The sequence below is a fragment of the Moschus berezovskii genome, chromosome 8 (genome assembly GCF_049115385.1).
Source record: "Moschus berezovskii isolate FMDL1 chromosome 8, NW_MosBer_1.0, whole genome shotgun sequence".
In the NCBI taxonomy this organism is placed as follows: Eukaryota; Metazoa; Chordata; class Mammalia; order Artiodactyla; family Moschidae; genus Moschus; species Moschus berezovskii.
The window spans coordinates 26,893,763-26,909,327 of record NC_142467.1 but is presented as its reverse complement, the minus strand read 5'-3'; the positions used below and the strand labels follow the sequence as shown (position 1 = coordinate 26,909,327).

The window sequence follows — 15,565 nt, the reverse complement described above, 5'->3', positions numbered from 1 at the left end:
ACAAAGACCCATCCGTCTTGGGTGGCCCTACACGGCATGGCTCATAGTTTCATTGTTAGACAGGGCTGTGGTCCATGTGATCAGTTTGGTTAGTTTTCTGTGATTCTGGTTTTCATTCTGTCTGTACTCTGATGGATAAGGATAACAGGCTTGTGGATGTTTCTTGATTGGAGGAGTAATATTAAAAATGACCTCAAAGAAGCATTTTTAAAATGTAGTTAATCAACTGTTTAGAAACAGTGCTGGCATGTAGCTAGCATTCAGCAAATGTTAGTTAATTTATTATTTCCATAAAATTCATTGCAACAGTTGACAATGTTAAGTTCATAAGTCAGCATATCAGTGGGTATTAAAGAATATATTATGACTGACTGCTGTTTCTAAGTATTTTAAGTGTAATCTATGAGAGGTGACTTAAACTCTTCTTTGATAAAACTAATCCTTAACTACAATTACTTGCTTTCTGTCCTAGACAGTCTAAATCAGTTCTTCCTTCTTGAGGCTCTTCCATGTTTGCCTTCAACTGCACCTTGTGGGAAACTCCTATCTATGCAAAATGTCAAAAACTGACATAGAGGTTCAGCCAATTGGATGTTTTAGCTCAAGTTTTGCTGCCTATACCCCAGGTCTCATAAATAGTTCTAGATCCTAAATATAAATTCTAGAAAAGAAAAAAAAATTAATGACCAACTGCTAATATCCTCAAAAATTCATGACAAATCTCAAAGATTCCAGAAAGCTCTAAAGTCTTAGTAGCATGCTGCTTGTTTTCAAACAGTTCTAAATTAACATGCATTCTCTGTATTATGACTGATAATAATAACAATCAGTCAGTCTGTTCTGACTCGTTCATCTATCATCACCACCAAAGTCCTCCTCCTACCTTGCCACAGGAACTTTGTACAACTGCTTCCTTGGCTTTTGGAAGAGACGCAAGTGAAAGGAAACATATTTTCTTTTCTCCTTTTGTGATACAACACAGTACTTAATGTACTGGATAGAAAAGGAGCACCTTTACTTTGACCACTTCTGCTTAGTCACAGAATTCATTTTATTGCCCACTTTATTTATTGTCTACCACTTGGCCCAGAGGAAGTGCTAAATAATTTGCTCAAAGAATGAATGAATGATTATTCCTCTACTAATTATGATCATGATCCATTTCATTCTAAATATCTTAAGTCACATGTCTTTTAGAGAATATTAGGGAATTTTCTAAGTGTCTGGGAAATGATTAACTGCTATCTCCTACGCTGAGAGATCTTATAACAGTTTATTGACTAGAAGGCAGGCTTGGGCTTTCCACTGTTGCACTGGACTGTGGGAAATAGTTTGGTACATTATGTTACTATTTATTGCCAAGTGTTATAGCTAGCCTCTCCTGCCAATTTGCCACATACCGTGAATTTCCCTTCTCATCCATAATATTTTACATATATAAATTAACTCTTTCACCAGCATGGACAATGTGTATCCATGTGATGCAAAATAGCTGAACAGAATAAAATATTAACAATACAACTGATTATTTTTACAGTTGAGGTGCCCTAGCTTTTATAAACATTCCTTAAAAGATATTATTTCCTGCATTCACTTTTAAAATTAATTTGTGGGGTCAGGAGATGGGGTATGACTTCTTTCTGAAAATGTAAAAATCCATAAAGGGTCAGGTATAATCTCTTGTCAAATTAGGAAGTAAAACATATTCATATCTTAAGGGTGTAAACTGTGCCATGTCTGAGACTGGCCTTCATGAATCAAAAGACTGAAAAATTGGGGAAGGTGATGTTCACCAACTAAAAAGCATAGAACTTGCAGCAGACTTCATCACACGAGGGCTTCCTCTTGATTGCTTTATGATGAATGAGTTCAGGATGATACTGGCCTGTGGTGATGCAGTGACACGCAAAATAAACACTGTGCAGCAATAATTCTGCTGAGATTTACGGGTAGTCAGTAAGCCTGCTCGAATTACCAAAATAGGGAAAATGTCCCTTTTGGGATAATTAATGATACTAAATCGGTACCACTGATTGCTTCATAAAGGAAACCCATATATAGTATGAAATTGTGATTCTTAACATAGATTCACTCATCTGCCCAAATGCCTCTAATTCCTTTGAATGCAAGGGGTTCATTTAATGTTTGGTTGTTTTGAACAGTCACTTGCATTTCCTTCAAAAAATTGCATTTCTTTCAAAAAAAAATTCCCTTTCTTAACATCACAAATAAACCCAAGAAGGTAAATAGATATAAAGTGTGTGTTTTAACCATTATATGCAACCTTTTGAAATGAATAAAATGCTCTCAGTTGTCTCTTTGCAGGGATGTGTCCTATTTTTAACTAAACGGAATGTCTGTAAATATAAAAGTCTCACATACTTGGAGGTTATACTAAAAAGTGGGACACACATGGATATTTAGTTTTCTTAAAAACACAGTAGTTTCAACAAAATTTCAGGCCATAGTGACAAAGAGGGTTGTAAATGTTTATGACAGAAATATAAGAACCATCACCAAAAATATAGCACAGTGAAATGCCTGGGCAAGATTTTCTGTTTAGTTCAGAATCTACCTAGATTGAAAGTGAACAACTAAGAAACCCAGTCATAAAGTCTTCACTTTTATATCTAGTCTTGAAGCTCCAGGAGGACTAGGATTATTGAAACTTGAGTCCTTTGGTACCTATCTTTGCGTTTAAAACCACTTTTTGGGTAATAGGTAAGTTGCTAGATAATAGCAATCTAGGAATTTTTAGTAGCAATCTTGGTTTTTAAAGTAGTGTCTCCTTAGAAACAATGATAAATTTACATGTTTTGGAAAACCTAAAGAAAAAAAAAGATGAAACTAAATGCTTATGGTAGATATACAAACAAAAAGCTTACTTTTCTATGCTGTATAGTCTAAATGTAACTGCAGTTTATGAGGTCAGGCAGATTCCAATTTTCACTGAAATTTTGTCATAAAACATAAATCATAGTTGCTATTAAAATTAAAAGATACATTTCAATTTGACAAGAGTTTCCAGTAAAAATTTGTTATCTTTTCGTTGGCCACTAAAAGAAATACATTGCCCCTTCTACATTAATCCTATTCTGTAGTGTGTTTTGCTGCTGCTGCTGCTAAGTCACTTCAGTCGTGTCCGACTCTGTGTGACCCCATAGACGGAAGGCCATCAGGCTCCCCCATCCCTGGGATTCTCCAGGCAAGAACACTGGAGTGGGTTGCCATTGCCTTCTCCAATGTGTGATAGTGAAAAGTGAAAGTGAAGTCGCTCAGTCGTGTCCGACCCTTAGCGACCCCACGGACTGCAGCCTACCAGGCTCCTCCATCCATGGGATTTTCTAGGCAAGAGTACTGGAGTGGCTTGCCATTGCCTTCTCCGGTAGTGTGTTTTAGAACTTGTTTATCTTTTATCCTCTCCCTCTTTCTCCTTCTCACTGAACCAAGCCCTAGACATTTTGTAGCAAAAATGAGTATCTATGAGTATTGAAAAACTGCAGGCTAGCAACACACTACATACATTGTGCTTTGTTTTCCTTTAAAGAGAGTGCAAAAATAGATAATATGAGATTCACCTGACAGTTCACATCCAAGAAGCTCCATTCTCAAAGTGCAATGTCTTCGACAGACTTGGGGATAGAGTCTCACATACTGAGCTTTTATGGGGGGTGTGAAAGAGTTAGCATAGGGCGTGTTGTTATCAACATTTCCATGGAATACCTGTGTAAAGAAATAACAGAGTTTAAAATTATTAATTGCAGCTTTTTTTTTTTTAAACCTGTTTTCAAATATTGACCCTATATCCTACCCAACCAAATCCTTCAAAGATTGGATTAAATAATTTAGAGGCCTGGAGCATTTAGAGAGCACCTTGCCATCAGGGCTTCCCTTGTGGCTCAGCTGGTAAAGAATCCACCTGTAATGCAGGAGACCTGGGTTCAATCCCTGGGTTGGGAAGATGCCCTGGAGAAGGGAAAGGCTACCCACTCCAGTATTCTGGCCTGGAGAATTCCATGAACTATACAGTCCATGGTGTCGCAAAGAGTTGGACATGACTAAGCAACTTTCACTTACTTTGCCATCAGAAGCAAATCTAAAACCTATCAATAGAATCCTCATTAAAGCTGTAAACCACTGTAACTTATGGCTTAATCCTTACCCTACTATCTTGGGTTTATCAATTTAAGTCCAGTCCTTTAGAATGGAATGCTTCTAAAGGGAAATGCCTCCTCAACATAGTCCGGGATCTGGGTCTATCTGTTCATTTTGCTACTCAGTAATTATATATGTTGTTTTAGGAACCAGCCTTCAGTGCTATTTCCTGACCACTTAGTTTCTCTAAAGCTGTGTTCAAATTTATGATGCTTTAGGATCTGAGTCCTCAAGTCCCAGATCACTGGATAAGAGACTCATATTTCTTTATATATATATCTCCAGTAAAAAACCAATTTATCTCTAAAATTTAAATGCTAAAATGTGTTATTTTAATTCCTTTAAATCTCATTCACTTTATCTTTTATATAATCCAGTAATCAAAAAACCTATTTACATTCATTTAAGAAGGTAATTGAAAAAATCTTTCATAAAATTTATCAGTCTATTTTAATGATTCAGTTTTAAATGGAATGAGCTACAGTGCTGATTTTTTAAAATTAGAAAATTGTGCTAAAATTAATTTATAAATATATAAATTTTATATTTTATAAATATAAATATATTTATATATAAATATATATATTTATATAAAAATATTTATATTTATAAATATAAATATAAATAAAAAATTATAAATATATGAAAGGGCAAAGGAGGTAATATCCTTATCGAAGATGCACACAGACAAATATTCCTCTAAAATACTTTATTCTGCTGAATAACAAAAATTTCTCCCAATATTAAGATATAAGTATAGAAAGATATTTATCTTTTCTGTAACTTGGTGTTTCTACTACTTTTGAATATTCAGTAGTTACTTGGTAATAGATTATGTATGACAGGTTACGTTCAAATTAAGCATGACATAGAAGTCTTACCATGTCTTCATTGGTGCCTTTCGCTTTGTACATTGTCCAAGTCTTTCCGTCATTACTATAAGCTATTTTGTAAGATTTGATATACTCTGGACTTCCAATCCTCTTGGCTCCTTGAGTAATCACACCAGTAACTCTCATTTTTCTCTGTAAATTTATCTGAGGAGACAAAGCACAATCAACTATAATTTCTCTGCTTTCAGATAACAATGCTTACGGTGTCACATTTGAAAATGGAACATTTTTATTGATTAGTGAAGATTTAAAATAGTATAAATCAAGCCTATATCAAGCTTAGCTTCAAAACGCCTTTCTCTAATGGTATACTTTTCATTTTTAAAGTAAAACAATATATATGAACAAGTTTTAAAAAGGGTAATATGTCCCCAAAATATAAGTATTGAAAGCATTTGGTGATTATGATATGTAAGTATGAGTTAGCAAAGTGAAAAATGAGCATATCATCTTCTCAAAATAACCTCAATGATGTTACCATGAAACTAATACCAAAATAACTGTTAATGTGTCTCAACTGCTTTAGACTTCAAGAAATTCCCTTAAAATAAAACATGCAAATCCCTGAGATCTTTGAGTGTTAGAATAAAAAAAAAATAGGTAAAGATAACAATGATGGCAAAAAACAAATGCAAATGTATCTTCAGTTTCTGAATCTTTATACTGTAGTTTCTGCTATGTGTTAAGTACACAGTCGACATGGAGAGTTTTTCACCAAATACTTTCCATTATATGGAGATGTTCTAACTGATGGTTTCTCCCCATATTCTCTCCCCATTCCAAGTCATAATACAATAGTCTGCTACAGCATAATTATCACTTAAGAAGTTTTTCAACATATTTCTCATATTTAAGTAGAAATTTCCTTTTAATACAACATAATAACTCATTAAATACTACCATGTAAGAAAAATATTTTCTACATATATGGCAAACATTAAAAATTGTTACATTACTTTAAAATGCCTTTTTGATGTCTACAAAATCTCAAGTTCAGTAAAAAGGTAATATTTTAATGATCTTGACAAATTGCTATAAAGCTCTCCTCTCTTAATTATTAATATTAATAATAACATAGTATAAGAGATTTAAATTGGTGTAATTCAGAGACCAATTCCAGAGAAATCAGGAAATCTTCACATTCATTTAAAGTGGTAAGGGCTTTCTACTCTCTGATGGGACTATAGGAGTTAACATATGAAATGGCAGAGGCTGTACATGAAGAAATCAGCTCTTCTAGAATCATTTGTTTTTAATATGTACATTGATATCATATATTTAAAAAGTCAAAAATTAAAACTACAAAAGCAAGCCCTGGAGTTTGCACCCCACACAAACACTGCAACTCAGTTCAGTCGCTCAATTGTGTCCGACTCTGCGAGCCCATGGACTGCAGCATGTCAAGCCTCCCCTTCCATCACCAACTTCTAGAGTCTACCCAAACTCATTTCCTTTGAGTCGGTGATGCCATCCAACCATCTCATCCTCTATCATCCCCTTCTCCTCTTTTCCTCCATCTTTCACATCATAAAGGCCTTTTCAAATGACTCAGCTATTTGCATCAGGTGGCCAAACTATTGGAGTTTCAGCTTCAACATCAGTCCTTCCAATGAACGTTCAGGACTGATCTCCTTTAGGATGAACTAGTTGGATGTCCTCGCAGTCCAAGGGACTCACAAGAGTCTTCTCCAACACCACAATTCAAAAGCATCAATTCTTTGGTGCTCAGCTTTCTTTATAGTCCAACTCTCACATCCATACATGACTACTGGAAAAACCATAGCCTTGACTAGACAGACTTTTGTTAGCAAAGTAATCTCCCTGCTTTTTAATATGCTGTCTAGGTTGGTCAAAACTTTCCTTCCAAGGAGTAAGTGTCTTTTAATTTCATAGCTGCCATCACCATCTGCAGTGATTTTGGAGCCCCCAAAAATAAAGTCAGCCACTGTTTCCCTATCTATTTGCCATGAAGTGATGGGACCAGATGCCATGATCTTAGTTTTCTGAATGTTGAGCTTTAAGCCAACTTTATCACTCTCCTCTTTCACTTTCATCAATAGGCTCTTTAGTTCTTCTTCACTTTCTGTCATAAGGGTGGTGTCATCTGCATATCTGAGGTTATTCATATTTCTCCCAGAAATCTTGATTCCAGCTTGTGTTTTATCCATCCCAATGTTTCTCATGATGTACTCTGCATATAAGTTAAATAAGCAGGGTGACAATATATAGCCTTGACGTACTCCTTGTCCTATTTGGAACCAGTCTATTGTTCCATGTCCAGTTCTAACTGTTGCTTCCTGACCTGCATACAGGTTTCTCAAGAGGCAGGTCAGGTGGTCTGGTATTCCCATCTCTTTCAGAATTTTCCAGTTTATTGTGATCCACACAGGCAAAGGCTTTGGCATTTTCAATAAAGCAGAAACAAATGTTTTTTCTGGAATTCTCTTGCTTTTCAATGATTCAGCAGATGTTAGCAATTTGATCTCTGGTTCCTCTGCCTTTTCTAAATCCAGCTTGAACATCTGAAAGTTCATGGTTTACATATTGCTGAAGCCTGACTTGGAGAATTTTAAGCATTACTTTCCTAGTGTTTGAGATGAATGCAATTGTGCAGTAGTTTTAGCATTCTTTGGCAATGCCTTTCTTTGGGATTGGAATGAAAACTGACCTTTTCCAGTCCTGTGGCCACTGATGTTTTCCAAATTTGCTGACATATTGAGTGCAGCACTTTCACAGCATCATCTTTTAAGATTTGAAATAGCTCAACTGGAATTCATTCTATCACCTCCATTAGCTTTGTTCATAGTGATGCTTCCTAAGGCCCATTTGACTTCACATTCTAGGATGTCTGGCTCTAGGTGAGTGATCACACCATCATGATTATCTGGGTTGTAAAGATCTTTTTTGCACAGTTCTTCATTGTATTCTTGCCACCTCTTCTTAATATCTTCTGCTTCTGTTAGGTCCATACCATTTCTGTCCTTTATTGAGCCCATCTTTGCATGAAATGTTCTCTTGGTATCTCTAATTTTCTTGAAGAGATCTCTAGTCTTTTTTTTTTTTTTTTTAGGTAATTAATTTATTTTTTATTGGAGGCAAATTATTTTACAATATTATATTGGTTGGTTTTGCCATACATTGATATGAATTTACCCTGGGTTTACATAACTTCCCCCTCCTGAACCGCCCTCCCACCTCCCTCCTCCCTTTATCCTCCCTCTGGGTCATCCCCGCATGCCAGCCCCGAGCATCCTATAACATGCATTGACCCTGAACTAGTGATTCGTTTCACATATGACAACATACGTGTTTCAATGCCATTCTCCCAAATCATCCCACCCTCACCCTCTCCCATAGAGTCCCAAAGACTGTTCTATACATCTGTGTCTCTTTTGCTGTCTCGTATACAGGGTTATCATTTGCATCTTTCTAAATTCCATATATATGTGTTAGTATACTGTATTGGTGTTTTTCTTTCTGGCTTACTTCACTCTGTATAATAGGCTCCAGTTTCATCCACCTCATTAGAACTAATTCAAATGTATTCTTTTTAATGGCTGAATAATACTCCATTGTGTATATGTACCAAAGCTTTCTTATCCATTCGTCTGCAGATGGACATCTAGGTTGCTTCCATGTCCTGGCTATTATAAACAGTGCTGCAATGAACATTGGAGTACATGTGTCTCTTTCAATTCTGGTTTCCTGGGTGTGTATGCCCAGGAGTGCGATTGCTGGATCATATGGCAGTTCTATTTCCAATTTTTAGAGGAATCTCCACACTGTTCTCCATAGTGGCTCTACTAGTTTGCATTCCCACCAACAGTGTAAGAGGGTTCCTTTCTCTCCACATCCTCTCCAGCATTTATTGCATGTAGACTTTTGGATAGCAGCCATTCTGACTGGTGTGAAATGGTATCTCATTGTGGTTTTGATCTGCATCTCTCTGATTATGAGGGATGTTGAGCATTTTTCCATGTGTTTGTTAGCCATCTGTATGTCTTCTTTGGAGAAATGTCTGTTTAGTTCTTTGGCCCATTTTTTGATTGGGTCATTTATTTTTCTGGAATTGAGCTGCAGGAGCTGCTTGTATATTTTGGAGATTAATCCTTTATCAGTTGCTTCATTTGCTATTATTTTCTCCCATTCTGAAGGCTGTCTTTTCACCTTACTTATAGTTTCCTTTGCTGTGCAGAAGCTTTTGATTTTAATTAGGTCCCATTTGTTTATTTTTGCTTTTATTTCCAATATTCTGGGAGGTGGGTCATGGAGGATCCTGCTGTGATTTATGTCGGAGAGTGTTTTGCCTACGTTCTCCTCTAGGAGTTTTATAGTTTCTGGTCTTACATTTAGCTCTCTAATCCATTTTGAGTTTATTTTGGTGTATGGTGTTAGGAAGTGTTCTAGTTTCATTCTTTTACAAGTGGCTGACCAGTTTTCCCAGCACCACTTGTTAAAGAGACTGTCTTTTCTCCATTTTATATTCTTGCCTCCTTTGTCAAAGATGAGGTGTCCATAGGTGCGTGGATTTATCTCTGGGCTTTCTATTTTGTTCCATTGATCTATATTTCTGTCTTTATGCCAGTACCATACTATCTTGATGACTGTGGCTTTGTAGTAGAGCCTGAAGTCCGGCAGGTTAATTCCCCCAGTTCCATTTTTCTTCCTCAAGATTGCTTTGGCTATTCGAGGTTTTTTGTATTTCCATACAAATTGTGAGATTATTTGTTCTAGTTCTGTGAAAAATATTGTTGGCAGCTTGATAGGGATTGCATTGAATGTATAAATTACTTTGGGTAGTATACTCATTTTTACAATATTTATTCTTCCAATCCATGAACATGGTATATTTCTCCATCTATTAGTGTCCTCTTTGATTGCTTTCAGTAGTGTTTTATAGTTTTCTATGTACAAGTCTTTTGTTTCCTTAGGTAGATATATCCCTAAGTATTTAATTCTTTTCGTTGCAACAGTGAATGGAATAGTTTCCTTAATTTCTCTTTCTATTTTCTCATTATTCGTGTGTAGGAATGCAAGGGATTTCTGTGTGTTGATTTTATATCCTGCAACGTTACTGTAATCATTGATTAGCTCTAGTAGTTTTCTGGTAGAGTCTCTAGGGTTTTCTGTGTAGAGGATCATGTCATCAGCGAACAGTGAAAGTTTTACTTCTTTTTCCAATTTGTATTCCTTTTATGTCTTTTTCTGCTCTGATTGCTGTGGCCAAAACTTCCAGAACTATGTTGAATAGTAGTGGTGAGAGTGGGTACCCTTGTCTTGTTCCTGACTTTAGGGGAAATGCTTTCAGTTTTTCACCTTTGAGGATAATGTTTGCTGTGGGTTTGTCATACATAGCTTTTATTATGTTGAGGTATGTCCCTTCTATTCCCACTTTCTGGAGGGTTTTTATCATAAATGGATGTTGAATTTTGTTGAAGGCTTTCTCTGCATCTATTGAGATAATCCTATGATTTTTATTTTTCAGTTTGTTAATGTGGTGTATTACGTTGACTGATTTGCGGATATTGAAGAATCCTTGCATTCCTGGGATAAAGCCCACTTGGTCATGATGTATGATCTTCTTAATATGCTGTTGGATTCTGATTGCTAGAATTTTGTTAAGGATTTTTGCATCTATGTTCATCAGTGATATTGGCCTGTAGTTTTCTTTTTTTGTGGGGTCTTTACCAGGTTTTGGGATTAGGGTGATGGTGGCCTCATAGAATGAGTTTGGAAGTTTCCCTTCCTCAGCGATTTTCTGGAAGAGTTTGAGTAGAATAGGTGTTAGCTCTTCTCTAAATTTTTGGTAGAATTCAGCTGTGAAGCCGTCTGGACCTGGGCTTTTGTTTGCTGGGAGATTTTTGATTACAGTTTCAATTTCCGTGCTTGTGATGGGTCTGTTCAGATTTTCTATTTCTTCCTGGTTCAGTTTTGGAAAGTTGTATTTTTCTAGGAATTTGTCCATTTCTTCCAGGTTATTCATTTTATTGCCATATAATTCCTGATAGTATTCTCTAATAATCCTTTGTATTTCTGTGTTGTCAGTTGTGATCTCTCCATTTTCATTTCTAATTTTATTGATTTGGTTCTTCTCCCTTTGTTTCTTGATAAGTCTGGCTAGTGGTTTGTCAATTTTATTTACCTTCTCAAAGAACCAGCTTTTGGCTTTGTTGATTTTTGCTATAGTCTCTTTTGTTTCTTTTGCATTTATCTCTGCCCTAATTTTTACAATTTCTTTCCTTCTACTGACCTTGGGGTTCTTCATTTCTTCCTTTTCTAGTTGCTTTAGATGTAGAGTTAGGTTATTTAGTTGACTTTTTTCTTGTTTCTTGAGGTGTGCCTGTATTGCTATGAACTTCCCCCTTAGCACTGCTTTTACAGTGTCCCAGAGGTTTTGGGTTGTTGTGTTTTTATTTTCATTCATTTCTATGCATATTTTGATTTCTCTTTTGATTTCTTCTATGATTTGTTCGTTGTTCAGCAGCGTGTTGTTCAGCCTCCATATGTTGGCATGTTTAATAGTTTTTCTCCCATAATTGAGATCTAATCTTACTGCATTGTGGTCAGAAAAGATGCATGGAATGATTTCAACTTTTTTGAATTTACCAAGGCTAGATTTATGGCCCAGGATGTGATCTATCCTGGAAAAGGTTCCATGTGCACTTGAGAAAAAGGTGAAATTCATTGTTTTGCAGTGAAATGTCCTATAGATATCAATTAGGTCTAACTGGTCTATTGTATCATTTAAAGATTGTGTTTCCTTGTTAATTTTCTGTTTAGTTGATCTATCCATAGATGTAAGTGGAGTATTAAAATCTCCCACTATTATTGCCTTATTGTTTATTTCCCCTTTCATACTTGTTAGTAATTGTCTTAGATATTGCGGTGCTCCTATGTTGGGTGCATAAATATTTATAATTGTTATATCTTCATCTTGGATTGATCCTTTGATCATTATGTAGTTTCCTTCTTTGTCTCTTTTCACAGCCTTTGTTTTAAAGTCTATTTTATCTGATATGAGTATTGCTACTCCTGCTTTCCTTTGGTCTCTATTTGCATGGAATATATTTTTCCAGCCCTTTACTTTCAGTCTGTATGTGTCCCTCATTTTGAGGTGGGTCTCTTGCAGACAACATATATGGGGGTCTTGTTTTTGTATCCATTCAGCCAGCCTTTGTCTTTTGGTTGGGGCATTCAACCCATTTACGTTTAAGGTAATTATTGATAAGTACGATCCCGTAGCCATTTTCTTTATTGCATTGGGTTCGAGTTTATACACCCTTTCTGTGTTTCCTGTCTAGAAAAGATCCTTTAGCATTTGTTGGAGAGCTGGTTTGGTAATGCTGAATTCTCTCAGCTTTTGCTTGTCTGTAAAGCTTTTGATTTCTCCTTCATATTTGAATGAGATCCTTGCTGGGTACAGTAGTCTGGGCTGTAGGTTATTTTCTTTCATCACTTTAAGTATGTCTTGCCATTCCCTCCTGGCCTGAAGAGTTTCTGTTGAAAGATCAGCTGTTATCCTTATGGGAATCCCCTTGTGTGTTATTTGCTGTTTTTCCCTTGCTGCTTTTAATATTTGTTCTTTGTGTTTGATCTTTGTTAATTTGATTAATATGTGTCTAGGAGTATTTCGCCTTGGGTTTATCCTGTTGGGGACTCTCTGGGTTTCTTGGACTTGGGTGATTATTTCTTTCCCTATTTTAGGGAAGTTTTCAACTATTATCTCCTCAAGTATTCTCCCATGGTCTTTCTTTTTGTCTTCTTCTTCTGGGATTCCTATGATTCGAATGTTGGAGCATTTAACATTGTCCCAGAGGTCTCTAATATTGTTCTCATTTCTTTTAATTTGTTTTTTTTTTTTTCCTCTCTGTTTCATTTATTTCTACAATTCTATCTTCTAGCTCACTTATCCTGTCTTCTGCCTCTGTTATTCTACTGTTTGTTCCCTCCAGAGTGTTTCTGATCTCATCTATTGTATTATTCATTGTATATTGACTCTTTTTTATTTCCTCTAAGTCCTTATTAAACCTTTCTTCCATCTTCTCAGTCCTTTTCTCCAGGTTATTTATCTGTAACTCCATTTTGCTTTCAAGATTTTGAATCATTTTCACCACCAAAATTCGAAATTCTTTTTCATGTAGATTCCCTATATCTTCCTCTTTTGCTTGTGTTGGTGGGCATTTATCTTGTTCCTTTACTTGCTGGGTATTTCTCTGCTTCTTCATCTTGCTTATAATGCTTTGCTTGGGGTGGCCTTTCCCTCTTCTGGCCGTTTGTGGAGTTCTCTTTATTATGTAGTTTCCTTGCTGTGTGTGGGGTTGGACAGGTGACTTGTCAAGGTTCCCTGGTTATGGAAGCCTGTGTCGGTGTTCTGGTGGGTGGAGCTGGATTTGTTCTCTCTGGAGTGCAATGAAGTGTCCTGTAATGAGTTATGAGATGTCAGTGGGTTTGGAGTGACTTTGGGCAGCCTGTATATTGAAGCTCAGGGCTAGTTTCCTGTGTTACTGGAGAATTTGTGTGGTATGTCTTGCTCTGGAACTTGTTGACCCTTGGGTTTAGCGTTGGTATGGAGATGTTTGATGAGCTCCTATCGATTAATGTTCCCTGGAGTCAGGACTTCTCTGGTGTTCTCAGGATTCGGGCTTAAGACTCTTGCCTCTGGTTTTTGGTCTTATTCTTGGAGTAGTCTCTAGACGTCTCTATCTGTCATTTCCAAGGTGGTTCCCTCTGTTTTAGCTTCTGTCTGCTGGTCTCTTCAGTGTCTAATTTCCGCCCTGATACTAGGGGGTGGGTGGACACTTTTTAAGGCTCAGTTGTTCAGTCCTGTTCTGGGAAGGGAGGAACGCTGCAGACGAATATCTCTGGCGTCTGTGGGGAGTGCTCGCAGCGTCTCGGCCACACTGGGTTTGCCCCCGCTCACAGCACGTATGCTGTCCCAGTCTATACTGCACAGGCTCTAGGTTGCTCTGCCGGGAACTGTCCGAGGCCGGCACCAGGTTGTATGCACTTCCCAGGTCTGAGCAGCTCAAGTTCAGGTTCTCAGGTACTCCACAAAGGCGCAGACTTGGTTGGGCCTGCGTTTTGTGCCTTCCCCGGTCCGAGCAGCTCAGGGGACCAGGTGTTTGGCGAGCGCGGTCTCTGCGACTTATCGCCTCCCCAGTCCCCGCCACTCAGTTTTCTGGGTGTACAACCGGCGCACGTTCTCAGGGGGATATCGACCAGCCCGAGCCCAAGAAGTCCTGAATAGCAACAAGCCTGCCTGCAGTTTGTATCGGATGCCTTTCTGGGGCCGCGGTTGCCCGCTCCGGCTCTGGCTGCGCTCCCTGCCTGTCTCGGCGGGGAATGGGGGATGGGCCGACCGCAGCCGGCTGGCTCTGCTCAGTCCTTTATTCTGTGAGCGGGGCTGGCCGAGTCTTAGGTTAGAGCTTTCCGCCTTTTCGTGGGGAAGCTATCCCACAGTCTGCTTTGCTCTCCCCAGTTCTCTCAAATTGTTCTTGCGGCATTCAAGCCCAGTCCTCTCTCTGAGCAGATCAGCCGGCTCCTCCCTGCCCAGCCCCCGCTTGCGAATGGCATATGCAGGCGTCTGCACTGCTTCTCCGCTGGAAGTTACCGTTTGGCGGGTAATCTGTGGGTTTTATAAAAATCTTAAAAAAAAAAGAGGGTTATGTGGCCCTCTGAGATTCCAAGGCTCGCCAGATTCGCCAGTGAGAGTGTTTCCTGGTGTTTGGAAAGTTCTCTCTTAAAGCCTCCCTTCCTGGGACGGAGCTCCGTCCTTACTTCTTTTGTCTCGCTTTTTATCTTTTATGTTTTTTCCTACCTCCTTATGAAGACAATGGGCTGCTTTTCTGGGTGCCTGACGTCCTCTGCCAGCATTCAGAAGTTGTTTTGTGGACTTTACTCGCGTTCAAATGTTCTTTTGATGAATTTGTGGGGGAGAGAGTGGTCTCGCCGTCCTATTCCTCCGCCATCTTGTTCCTTTCTCGAGATCTCTGCTGCTAAGTCACTTCAGTCGTGTCCGACTCTGTGTGACCCCATAGACGGAAGCCCACCAGGCTCCCCCGTCCCTGGGATTCTCCAGGCAAGAACACTGGAGTGGGTTGCCATTTCCTTCTCCAATGTGTGAAAGTGGAAAGTGAAAAGTGAAAGTGAAGTCGCTCAGTCGTGTCCGACCCTTAGCGACCCCACGGACTGCAGCCTACCAGGCTCCCCCATCCATGGGATTTTCTAGGCAATAGTACTGGAGTGGCTTGCCATTGCCTTCTCCGCGAGATCTCTAGTCTTAACCATTATATTATTTTCATCTATTTCTTTGCACTCCTCACTGAGGAAGGCTTTCTTATCTCTCCTTGCTATTCTTTGGAACTCTGTATTCAAATGGGTATATCTTTCCTTTTCTCCTTTGCCTTTTGCTTCTCTTCTTTACACAGCTATTTGTGAGGGCTCCTCAGACAGCCATTTTGCTTTTTTGCATTTCTTTTTCTTCGGGATGGTCTTGTTCCCCGTCTCCTGTACAATGT

The 15,565-nt window shown here is 38.2% G+C and overlaps 1 protein-coding gene across 2 annotated transcripts in view; it reads right to left on the bottom strand.

Moving 5' to 3' along the window:
- Positions 1 to 15,565, bottom strand: part of EDIL3 (EGF like and discoidin domains 3) — a 512,079-nt gene that overhangs the window by 149,396 nt on the left and 347,118 nt on the right. For both annotated transcript variants that reach the window (XM_055430480.2, XM_055430481.2), the window contains 2 exons: positions 5,037 to 5,192; positions 3,579 to 3,723 (listed from right to left, as the gene is read on the bottom strand). In XM_055430480.2, the coding sequence (XP_055286455.1) occupies positions 3,579 to 3,723; positions 5,037 to 5,192 (301 nt within the window). The remainder of the gene's footprint in view (positions 1 to 3,578; positions 3,724 to 5,036; positions 5,193 to 15,565) is intronic.